Raw genomic sequence first — 12,342 nt, forward strand, 5'->3', positions numbered from 1 at the left:
CCAGTACAGTGGGAATGGGGAAGGTCTCAAGTCTATAAAAATGATTATAGCTGAAAGTGATAAAATCACTTTTAAATAAACGCTTCGGTGCTTTTTTGAGGATAAGAACCCGGCACCACAATTTTAAGCGTGCGGTGTTTAAAAAAAAACAATTAATACCACATTTGGCAGCAATGAAAAATGCTTAGATAAATAAAACGCACTTGGATTTGAACTCATTATAGACAGAAAAAATACCGCATAAAGGTTTTAGTTAAAATGAAACACATAATATGTTTAATAGATTTTGGTCGTGTCGATATTTATTTTAGCTAGAAAATGTAATATACTTCCCCTGCTCGATTTTAAAAATAAATCGTAGCGATTTTGTGTGCCTATAGCTGTTATTTGTTTTGTACACATTTTCTACTTTGAAATGTAATATCAAAATAATTTAAGTCCTAAAATGTGTTTTTAAAAAAAAAATATTCAATCTTTTTTTGAGTTTGACTTTGGAAATAATAAAAAAACGTATATTTAATAATTAAAATTACTATGAAACCATAATAAACGAAATTAGATTTCATAGATTATTATATCAAACGATAAAATAACTTCTTAGGCATAGGCGGAGATTGGGGGGTGCTTGGGGGGCTTAGCACCCCCAAAATTATCAATAGCCCCCCCAATTATTTGATCACTCATCAAAGTAATAAATTCCTTAATTAATGGAGTAAAAACTAAAATTATTAATAAGAATAAATTATGAAAATTATTTCAGTTCCAAAACGGCAAAACATTATAACAATGTTTTTGATAATGTTATCATTTAATTTTAATTCAAGTGCTAAATAAAGTTATACATTTTTCAAAAAACGCAATAAATATTGATCAAATTCAACAAACATAATACAAATAATAACGCATGCGATAGATATGTAAAATGACAAGATTAGACAGAATAAGGAATGATTATACAGGAAGATCTAAAATCACAAGATACTAATGTGTGACAATATACAACTGGGGGTCTATTCTTGAAACCATTCGAAAATTATTCGTATACGACCGATTCGTATACGAAATGTTCGTATGCGAATGTCAAGAATACCATTTAAAGCATTGTTATATGACTATTCGTACACGAATAATTTTCTACTGCGGTCACTCAAAGCACTCGAATAACATTCTATTACGGGTCCAATTCGTATACGTTGCAACTACTGGGGTATAGGCAGTAGAATCTATGATTCGCGTACGAATAACGATTACTTATACTCATACTTATACTTATACGATTACTTTAATCCATAATAACAATAATAATAATTTAATCTATATTATTTATAGTAAATAATATGTGTACTACATAAAATATATATTTAGAGTATAAATGAAATTTACTATGCTATATTATTATTATAGATTAACATAAATGTTTAGTATCAATATGACGTGAAATACTTATATTTAATAATGACAAATTATTATCTTTAAAATGATAATAATTATAAAAATCAAACAATAGTTTCACATTATGATAATAAAAACTCAATTCATCGTTATATTACTTACATATCTAATATTATATTTATATTTGTTACATATTTATTAGTTATTAAATATGGTATCAAAACATATTTAATAGAATATATAGTCCGCGGGCATATGCAGTACGCCAAAAAATAATAATTGGATGCAACAAATGCATGGTTAGGGTTAATGGTATTTACCAATAGTTGTCAATTTGTATTGTATAGTCAACAGTGTCGACTGTGTAATGTGTTTTACTGAATTTACCGTAAATTATTTTAAAAAATGTGTCACCTCTATTGTTGACTACGTTTGTCGATATCCATTTATCGTTAAGTGATTACTGCCGGTGTCTGAACATTTCGGCAAGATTATTACTAAAGACCGAAAACCCACGAGATAAGTAAGGTCTGCCTTATCTAACTATAGGTTTTAAAAAAGCTAAGTATTGTCATTACTGCATAACTTTTTTTTAAAATGGATGATGATAATGATTTAATAATGCAATTATTTGCTATCGAAGAGTTGGAACAAAGAGAACTTGACGGAGAAGTAACTAGGCGAACTTATGAGCCTATTAATCCTTTTAAATGTAAGTACTCAGATTTAATATTTTATGTTACTATTAAAACAGTTATTATATTACTAAAATAAAATATGTCTATATATATATTTTAACAATTTGCTGTCATTACTACATACCCATAATTATTAGCTAGCAAGACTGTTTGGAGAAGAATAAAAAAATACAAATTAATTCGAAAATTTCTAATCTATAAATACTAATATTTAGTAAGTACAACTTTCTAAGTTAGTTCTTCCTACCAATAATTTTCATTATAGTAATAAAGTCTTAGATAATTATAATTTTGTATTATTATTATATATTGTAATTAATTATTAACTAAAAAATATTTTCAATACAATATAATGAACATAAATCAGAACCAACCAACCAAATAAATTATTTATTCAAATTTAAACATTACATTAGTGTACTATAGAATGTTGATAAAGTGCATTTTGTACTAAATACCACCTACTAAATATATAGACTATATTTTATGAAGTATCCATTTAACTAAATTTAATTTTACTATTTAGAGTAATCATAAATATTTAGAAATAATATAAATAGTAAACCAATTGTATATTTAAATATTTGACAAGATTTTAGACTAGATTATATAATAATTCAGGTAATATAATGTAATTCGTATACGAATGCGTAGTAGAATAGAAAGAGTAATAGAAAACGCAATTTCAAGAATACAGTTTTAAAAAACCAGTAGAAAGTCACATTTCGTATACGAAATGGTAGTAGAAAATTTTCAAGAATAGACCCCCTGATGTATTATTCTACACATTGTAAATATATATTGGAACCCAGAGATTCCTAGTCTTGATATTTAATGGCATGGCATTTTACTAAATATATGTATTGGTGTTGCAATACACATTTTCTAACTTTTTTTAATGTAAAATTTCAACAACAAAAAAGCACTTACGACGCATTCCGGTTACAGAAAAACCATATCCAGTAGTCGTATTCGCTTGTGCTAATCCAACGACGTCTGAAGACACGATTGCTTATCAAAGATTTCTATTGTTGTTTGATGATGACGCACTTGAATGATTCATTTTGCATTGTATTGAATGAGATGTTTATTTTATAAAAGTTATAACATAATTTTAGTATGCTACTCTTCCGTGTTCAGCATGTTCTAACATACTTTTCAAAAATGTTTTGGAGATTTACCCGCTCTCACCTTTCAGTAGTCACAATTCTATAATATCTATTCAATAACACAATTATAGACTGTATACTTTCCGTTTTGTTATCGATAAAGTTTTATATTACGAAATAAATACAAAGAAAACTAAACAAACCATTTAAAAAAGTTAAATTAATTGTATCCTATAATGTGTACATGCATTGTTATGGATATACTACCTACAGTCATTTTAAAGTGTCTAAAATAATATGGTAGTATGCTGGTGATTAGAAGAATAATTAATGTTTTTTTTTTTATTTATTGTTTACAAATTCAGGTTCAAAATTTTGGGGTTAAATGTTCAATTTAATGCAGGGGTTTGCGAATTACATTTATAATCTGAGAACATACATAATTACACAATGGATATCGTGACAACATCTTAGACTTAGGATCAGACTTACTGACTTAATATAAGTGAAATTATTTCAACTAGTTTTGAAATACTATAAATTAATGAAAATGAATGCCAATAGGATTGTTTGTAATTGCCAATTAGATATTAAAGCGGTTAGGTTAGGTTTTTTTTATTTTATAATATTTTGCACACCAATAAAATCAACCAACACTGCTCCGAAATTATCAGATTGAGTTCAAAATGAGGTAGTTTTTTGTTTTCATATTTTATTTTTTTAATATCATAGTTCTCATTATTAGATTATGTAACTGTAAAATTCCCCCTTTGAAATATAATATTTTAAAAAGCTCAAGCTCATAAAGGCTGAATACATAAACGATGGGCTTGTATTATTATAAAATTCAAAATAATTTACATAGAAAATATATTTTACCAATATCTCAATTACAAAAAAAAAATTAAAATATTAAAAAAATTGATTTTAAGCCAACCCAGTTCTTAGTCACTCTGTTGCACACTCTTTCTAAGCAGGAAACCGTCTAGAAAGAGTAAAATAAACTCCCAGAGGCGACCGAACTAGGCCTTAAAGCAGCTTAGCTTAAGAAAGCCAAACAAGTATAATAATTAATTGAATCTCAAAAAAAAAAAATCATAAAATATTGGCTTTGGATAGACCAAAAATATATTAATTTTATGTTTTTTTTTTTTAATTTACTTTTATACTATGAAAAAAACATTAAGGAGTGTAAGAGCGAAACTTAAAAAAAAATGTTTATTAGACCACTCTAATAAGTATGTAAAAAAAATATTACAACACAATTCAATTATAAATGGTACTTTATAATACTAATATTTTAAATATTACATAGAAGATTCACAAATACAAGCAAGATTTTTAAACAATTTGTAGAAGAAATGGAACGTAACAGTAATAAGAAATTGTTCAACGAATGATGATGTAAATTAAGTATAAACAATAAAAAAGGCAATCGGTAAATATACATCGTAATGAATAATGATATTGTATTTCATCAATTCTGAAATTTACACAATCACGTAATAACAAGAAAAAGATAGGTTATTTTCCTTTTTCTTTTACCGATACTAAAACAAATTTAAAAAAAAAATCTTAACAAATGAGAATAATATAAAAGATATATTTTACTATACTTAACAAATTAGTACATTTTTAACTTATAAAATATATATTCTCTATGAGTTTCTTTTAAAAATTCAAAACCGTACCACACTATTGTCTAAAACAGGCCGATAGTAAATTAATATAATAAACATTTTACCCTCCAAAGTAAACTAGTAAAAAAAAAAAAAAGGCCTAAACTTTCAATTTATAAGTTTTTATTTTAAAGCCAGGTTGATTTTTTTTTTTACAACAGTTATACATACCTATTAAAAAACTGTCGATTTTACCGATCAAAGTTTGTTATTATTATTATTCTTATAACTAAATAAACACTATTTACACAATGTGTGTTATATAAATTAAATGCAAATATGGCAAAATAATAGTATTAAAAATAAATATATATATATATTACGGTAAATATAAAAGTTTGCCTTTATCTGTTTTCCAATAATAAGTTTTATACAACAAAAAATAAATAGATATAAATACTATAAATGTGACAATAACATTTAAATCTAGTAAATAAATACAAACAATATTATATGTTTATATATAATGAGGTCATAAATTAATTGAATACAATTCGTCTGAGAAAAACTATGATAAACAAGAAATAGAAGGAATGCAAAAAAAAAATTAAAAATTATAAACGGAAATTGTGTAAAAATTCGTTAAAATATATTTCAATCGTATTTGAATTATTTATTTGTAGAGAGTAAATTATGTTTTAAGTGTAGTTAAGATGTTTTTTCTTTTTTTAATCAATAACAATATATGAATGTGTTGAAGCTTTTATGGATTTAATATCATACTGATGAGTTTCAGTTATATCCATGTCAATACATCGGCTTAAAACTATTGACAAGGATATATCTGAAACTCATCCGCATGATAACAATATAATTACAGTTTATACACGGACAGTTGTACTATTTTCTTTCTTTGTTACGCGTAAAATAAGGTAAGTACTTTGATGGAATTGTTATTTAAGTTTAAAATCACTCTTATCGATAGTTTAAAAAAAATATATATATATTTGTTTCTCTTAACTATTTTTTAAAATATTTACAACAATATTCGGACAACTTTTCAAAATATTTATCTTTTTAAATTACACTAGAATGAAATGTGATGACAAGTTGTACTATACTTTTAGTTAAAAAAAATTAATGTAGTCTTAAAAGGGGAAAGAAATTGAAGATGGTAAAATTGAAAGATTTATAAATATTTAAAAATAAACAATAAATTAAATGTCAAGATATAAAAACTATTTTCTTTATAGCACTAATTTTTTTTTTTTTTTTTATAAACATATTATTTAGTTTATTTTGCAATACTTATTGTTTAAACAAAGTTAATCTAAACCAATATTTTAATATAATGTTCATATCAAAAATCTATATTAATTAAAATTATGTGGAGGGTATAATTGTTCAGAATCACTCTCAATTTTAAAATTGTTAAAAATTCTCTCGATGTAATAATAATTAAAAATAATTTTTATTTAGCAAGATAGAACTAAAACAAAGATCAATAGTCCAATAAACTTTTACACGTGTCAATTAAGCTGTAGTGTTTCAGATCGCTATTCAATAAAAATATAACACGCGCTCCTGTGCTGGTACACTGAGCAATCGCCAACCACGTTTGATATTCATGTACTGAATGACGGCACGAATACAAATTAAAAAGCCGAATGCCATCACTAACCACCACAGCCACGTGTTTGTCCGGTTCTCTGGCGACGTTTCCGTCATTTCAGTGTTACGTTTTACTATCATTGTCCATTTGGCCAATGAAAGACCGAATCCAGCCAACGCTCCGTAACGAGCTGCGACAGTTTGACACAGGCACATCAGTACTAGGAAACCAACCCAGTTGAAAAGCAATGCCACTACACCAACGGACAACCAACACACGTTAATACTTAAAGTGTTCACTTTATAAATTAACTATTGAAAATGAAAAACCAATTGCAACTTTTTTTTATAGAAGTAGGATAAATTGTAAAACAATTTGATTAAAACAAGTTTAAAATCAAGCCTGAACAAAATAAAAAAATCAATTTTATGATTACCCAAAAATGCTGTCAGAAACATGTAGTCTGTACCGAGTAAATTGGTATCGATTTCACAAGGGTTTGGAGCAGTGTCAATTGTTAAAACGGTCAATGTTTGTGCTGGTATCTGAAAAAAAAAATGAATGTAATAATATAGAGTATAAATGAAGCGTAATGAAGCGTATATAGATACGCTTCATTTATAATAGTTGAAAATATATTTTTTAACTGTATTTTTACTTAAGAATGTAAAATAAAAAATGTATTAAAAAAAATACAATATGTAATTTCTATAAATTTTAGTTAATACATACTGTTTTTTTTAATTAACTTTATAAAATATTTATTAAATAAAAGTAGATATTTTTTTTAAATTTTATAAAATTAGTTATCGAAGAAAAAGTGTTGATTGCGGGCAGAGAGTGTAGTAGAAGTGGTTGGTTTTAGCTCAGATAAGATTAAACTCTTTTATCTTATCTGTGGATTTAGCTTGTTGAAGACTGTTCATTATTTTTTAAAAGACTTAAGGACCCCCAGTGTATAGTTTCATCACTGGTCTTAGGATCATTTTCAAAAAGTTAGAACAAATTTTGATTATTTTTATCAAATAATAAAAACATTGTTACTATGATTGAATTTGTCTGGTTGTGCTATTAATGTAACACTTATAAAACAATAATGAACATAAAAGCTGTACCTCTTGTGAATTTGCTCCAATAGTAGGTGGTCCCATAATTCTTCCCTAAAACACATCATTACATATAATATTATCTTATTATATATTTTAATACTAACATAAGGATCCAACTCACTGGTAATCTTGGAGACATTTCTCCTTCCAAACGTTTTTCCATTTGAACTTCTTCGTAAGTAGGCAATTTCACAAAATCTGGATTGCAGTCTTCATACGGTGGCGGAGCTGACATATCTAATCTGGGTGGCTGCATGTCATAATGCTGAAGAAAAAAATGTAATTAAAACTACTTAAGCCAGCACATTTAGTATACAACAGAAACTTACTGGCGGTGATGTCGATGGATGTATAGGTATTGGCTGAATATTATCAACATTTGAGTTCTGTACTATGTTGGACTGAGTATTAGTGTTGTTGGTTACAACATTACTATACACAGGAGGTGGAATATCCTATAATCATACATTAAATGTTTTATATTATTAATCTTAAGCAACTTAACAACATAAATCCAAAATATGTTAATGTCGGGTTAAAGTCCTTAAAACTACACCTAAATTAGACAAAAACTGAAAAAGTTTTTATTCATTCTGAAGGAAAGGATTAAAGATAATTTCTTGATCGGTAGTACCATTGATTATACATACTAGTATGTATAATCAATGGTAGTACTTTAATATGTAGAAGATCCCACACAATTTTGGAAGTAATTAAACTAATTTTCAAAAAAATTACAGCGTACTTAAACTATTTTTCTTTTTTGGCCTTAAAAAGTAACTTTAGTAACCAAATGGACAATTTAAGTTTAATTTTCCAAAAATTACTTTTATACATAACTTGCTCAAAAGTTTACTTTTAAAAAATTATATACATTTAATTTACCACATTAGAAGCTTTTAATAATTATTTGTAAGGCTTGTCTTTATGTAATCTAACGTAATCTACTCATTTTTAGAGAAAATAATTTTAATATTATAGTTTCACTTTTCAAACAAATTTTAGTTTATAATTTTTATGTCAAAACATCACCAAATATTGACTATTTTTAGTACTTTTCAGTGTTCAATAATAAGACTCTTTCAATTAAGAAGAATCCAATAAATATTTTAATTGGTTGATAACTAAGTTTCAATAACAACTTATTAACATTATTAACACTAGAGCATAGGTGAGATAGGATGAGAGGTTGAATGATGTGCACAGAAAATAATTGAGATGCACTTTTCCCCTCATCTGCACTTTTTATCGCTATTTATAGTAATTATTGAAAACTGTTTATTATTGATATCATTACAATTTTTAGAAGATTATTCATAATTTAACAAATAATTAATTCAAATTAATATATTTAAATTTCAAAAGTAAAATGAATATACTACACTTTAGTATGAACTAAAAAGAAATACAAACAATAATTAAAGTGTATGAAACTAATATTAGTTGGTTTTATAACAAATACAATATAATTATACATACATTTTTTAAATAATATAAAGAAAGTGAATGTGATGTCTAAAAAAAACAAAGTATAGGCGAGTTGTAAATAGTCAACTCTTAGTATGTAGAATACAATCTACAGATTGTACTTTAAATCTGATTGCTGATGCCATTATCAAAATTTCTCACAATATTTTTCACATAAAAAACTAATAATATATTTTTGTTAAAGCCGTAGATAATGCATTACTAAAACAACACACTAATAAGCAGTGTTTTTCTAAATGTATATACTTAATTTTTCTTTATATAATTATTTTTGAATTATAGGTATGTTTTTAAAAAAGTTTTAATTTCAAAACATTAAGTTAGTTTTGGATATTTTAGGACATTTGTAAATGATTTTTACCGTCTCCTCTATTATCACTGAAATATATTTTAACAGACGAGTGTTTTAAATGTTAAAAATATGTACATTTGGTTAAAATGTCATGGTAAACCAGTTTTATTAATAAAATTTTTAAAAAATATTTTGTCCAAATTTATTCCTCATAAAATAATGGAATAATTATATATTATTAATAATAAAAATCTTAACCTGATACAATAATATAATATTTAAAGTAGCTAATTTGTGAAGATTACACCGAAGAGGTACAAACAGATTGGTTTTGTGTGGTAAATCACAAGTTACTAAAAAAACCAGTCATACAACTTTTGAATTACTAACCATGATATGACTTTCTGGTTGCCGACTCATAGTTGTGAAGCACAATATTTTTTAATGGGATTGTAATTATTCAAAATGACATTTGCGTACAAGACACTTAAAATAGTTCACTAGAAATCGTCGGCGCCGTAAAAGAACAAATAAAATTTATAAAACTATTCCAATCTGATGTATTTTTTTACACGTTTTATCATCGATTTTTAATAATTTTCTAAATTTATCTTAAACATTTTACAACGAAACCAGCGAACACTTGTAATTTGTAATAAACATAGGCCATATTAGAGTCACTGTAATACACAAATCGTAAACATATGTTTAATCAATCCAAAAAATGCTGATAAAAGGCCGATAACGAATACAGTGCTACCAATCCAACATTAATTTACGTTTCAAATATTTCGAAACGTAATATTATTCTTCAAACCAGAGTACTAAGATACGAATACCTACCTAATACTATTTAAAAAAAATGAACACTCGATAATCAAATTTAATCTAAGTAATGATTATTAGTTTTTCTATTGAAGCGAAATTGTTTTTTAAAACATCCTTAGAGTAGTTTTCGGTTAGGTACCTAGATACATATGTACTTCAACTAATGGCATATATTTATGAAACAACTGTAGTAGCAAAGTGGAGTTTTTTCATTTTACACTAATGCAAGTGAAATATTACATTGTTGTTGCTTATGATTTAAGCTGTAGGTAAAAGAAAAATGCGAATTTCTATTTGCCTAAAAAGAATGCTGGGTTATATTGAAACTCTAAGTCTATCGCATATTATGCTTCATCTAGTGTAAATATCAAAATGCTCCTAAGAGGCACCCGTGGATTTGTCTTTACACTTTGATCATTTACAATAAGTGATGTGTATGAATAAAAAATGTTCACGTAGTCTACCTGCGTCATAGTAATGATTTGGTTTTAATTGCCGTGTTTACAATGATAACATTAAATCTCTTTGGGTTTCCCGGTGAAAACGTTTTATGGTTTCAATTTTATTGCACTTATTCTACACACCAGCGAGTTCCTCATCTGTTATTTTGTTAAATAAATTATTATACCTAATATATAAAATATGTTGCGTGTAATATGATGATGCGCGAAAAACAACGGTCAATTTTATTCAAACCCGTTTCGCGTTTCATTTACCCGCCGTTGTATGATACAATTATAAAATATAAGTAATATAGATTTCAAAAATATAATAATTTATAAACATACAAACTGATTTAATTCAAAAAAGCGTTCCCCTTCGTCAAAATAAAAATAAACGAACAAAAGTATTATTATCTCTTAAATAATTTTAATAAAAATTCATATGCACAGGTTTTTTAAGATTAGGTATTGTACTTAATCTAAGGATATTTTGTTTTCGTATAGTTTTGAATACAACATATTTTATATTTGTTATTAAATACATTTAAGTTTTTATCATTTTTTTCTTTTCTGCGCCTACTTCTTTTAAACCTAGTCAAATTAACTTTTCTGATTTTATAATTATTACACCGTTGGGTTAAATTAACAACTTAAATTTTTTAATTATTTGTACATATTACTTGCCCTCAAATCATAAATATCGCCTCTGTAGTTTTAGGAAAGGAAGAACTGTAAAAAAAGTATGTTTTTTTTTTAAATTCTATTAATTCTATAAAAACTACTTGCTGATAGGAAAGTCTTAATTTGTTTCTACATATTATGTATATTAGGTATAACATTAGAAGCGGATACAATTAATTGTCTTACAGAATTTTTATAATATCTACACGCGTTGTTAAAAATAAAAACGTGATCTTGTTTATATATGTTAATCACTATTGTAATTATTTGCAATCGCCAATATTTTGCTGTGAAGGAACGCGTTTTCTTTTCTTTGAAATGTGGAAAACAAAATAAGTGACAATGTGTTGTATCTAGTACAGAACGGTTTAGCACTATTTGTTATTTATCAATGTACCTACATTATAATGAAAATTCAACATAAATATGAGCTTGTAAAAAATAAATAGTTTTACTGACGGCTTGGTCAGAATATGCGCTTTTTTTAAGAAGTCATCGTTGAGATTGGTACCCTCAACGATCGGCCGTTGACAACAATAATTGTTTACGATTTTGGAAGTTATGTTCGATTCCGGATTCATTCAATGAACTTTGAACATAGGTAATACAAACATGGATAGGACATAACGTCTTATCATCATCATGTGTCATCAAGTGTTACGAATTCAATTATTTTTAAATTTATAATCTAAATGAGATAATATTATGCAGTGCTGTAAACAAACGGCCTCAATTTGTTATGAGTTCAGGAGTCAGGACCGCAAAAATGCAGTGGCCTCAATTGGAAATGCCCTATCCATGTTTTTATTATCTATGGCTTTGAATTAGTCATTCAATTACCGTCGTATGTAAATTAAAATTACTTATTATATTAAATAAAAGCGGTAATTCTTTAATGCGATGAAATACATTATAGAGGTTACGTTCAATGTAAAAATATGGCGACGTCCAAGGAAAAGTAAAATAGTAATAATTATTTTATTGTAAATATCATTACTATGCCACCATAATATATTATTATAACATATTAATATTATATACTAAATTTTGCTTTCAACATCTAACTGTTTG

At 26.2% G+C, this 12,342-nt stretch overlaps 2 protein-coding genes and 1 long non-coding RNA gene across 3 annotated transcripts in view; 1 reads left to right on the forward strand and 2 right to left on the reverse strand.

Annotated features, from left to right (window-relative positions):
• Positions 1-3,266, reverse strand: part of LOC126833044 (uncharacterized) — a 23,496-nt gene extending 20,230 nt beyond the window's left edge. The window contains exon 1 of the mRNA XM_050564161.1: positions 3,021-3,266. Within this exon, the coding sequence (XP_050420118.1) occupies positions 3,021-3,027 (7 nt within the window). The 5' untranslated portion in view covers positions 3,028-3,266. The remainder of the gene's footprint in view (positions 1-3,020) is intronic.
• Positions 1,813-4,975, forward strand: LOC126833045 (uncharacterized). The gene is made up of 2 exons (XR_007684830.1): positions 1,813-2,104; positions 4,515-4,975. It is a non-coding gene; the product is annotated as an uncharacterized LOC126833045 (long non-coding RNA).
• Positions 4,406-9,999, reverse strand: LOC126833043 (NEDD4 family-interacting protein 1-like). The gene is made up of 6 exons (XM_050564157.1): positions 9,710-9,999; positions 7,869-7,994; positions 7,661-7,804; positions 7,546-7,590; positions 6,867-6,975; positions 4,406-6,683 (listed from the first exon to the last, which is right to left on the reverse strand). Exons 1-6 carry the CDS (start codon positions 9,737-9,739, stop codon positions 6,379-6,381), a joined length of 759 nt encoding a protein of 252 aa, XP_050420114.1. The 5' UTR covers positions 9,740-9,999; the 3' UTR covers positions 4,406-6,378.
• Between the last annotated feature and the right edge of the window lie 2,343 nt (positions 10,000-12,342).

The sequence above is a fragment of the Adelges cooleyi genome, unplaced genomic scaffold (assembly GCF_023614345.1).
Source record: "Adelges cooleyi isolate 19-005CV unplaced genomic scaffold, UGA_ACOO_1.1 ACOO_flye_CR_arks_rails_tigmint_CR_PRNA_168, whole genome shotgun sequence".
In the NCBI taxonomy this organism is placed as follows: Eukaryota; Metazoa; Arthropoda; class Insecta; order Hemiptera; family Adelgidae; genus Adelges; species Adelges cooleyi.

Bases quoted from the DNA above. Each gene is read 5' to 3' on its own strand.
- LOC126833043 (XM_050564157.1), bottom strand. From the start codon at position 9,739: ATGAGTCGGCAACCAGAAAGTCATATCATG. The intron at 7,591-7,660 runs GTGAGTTGGATC...GATGTGTTTTAG, and splicing joins AAATGTCTCCAAGATTACCA to GGAAGAATTATGGGACCACC. The intron at 6,976-7,545 runs GTACAGCTTTTA...TTTTTTTTTCAG, and splicing joins TTGGAGCAAATTCACAAGAG to ATACCAGCACAAACATTGAC.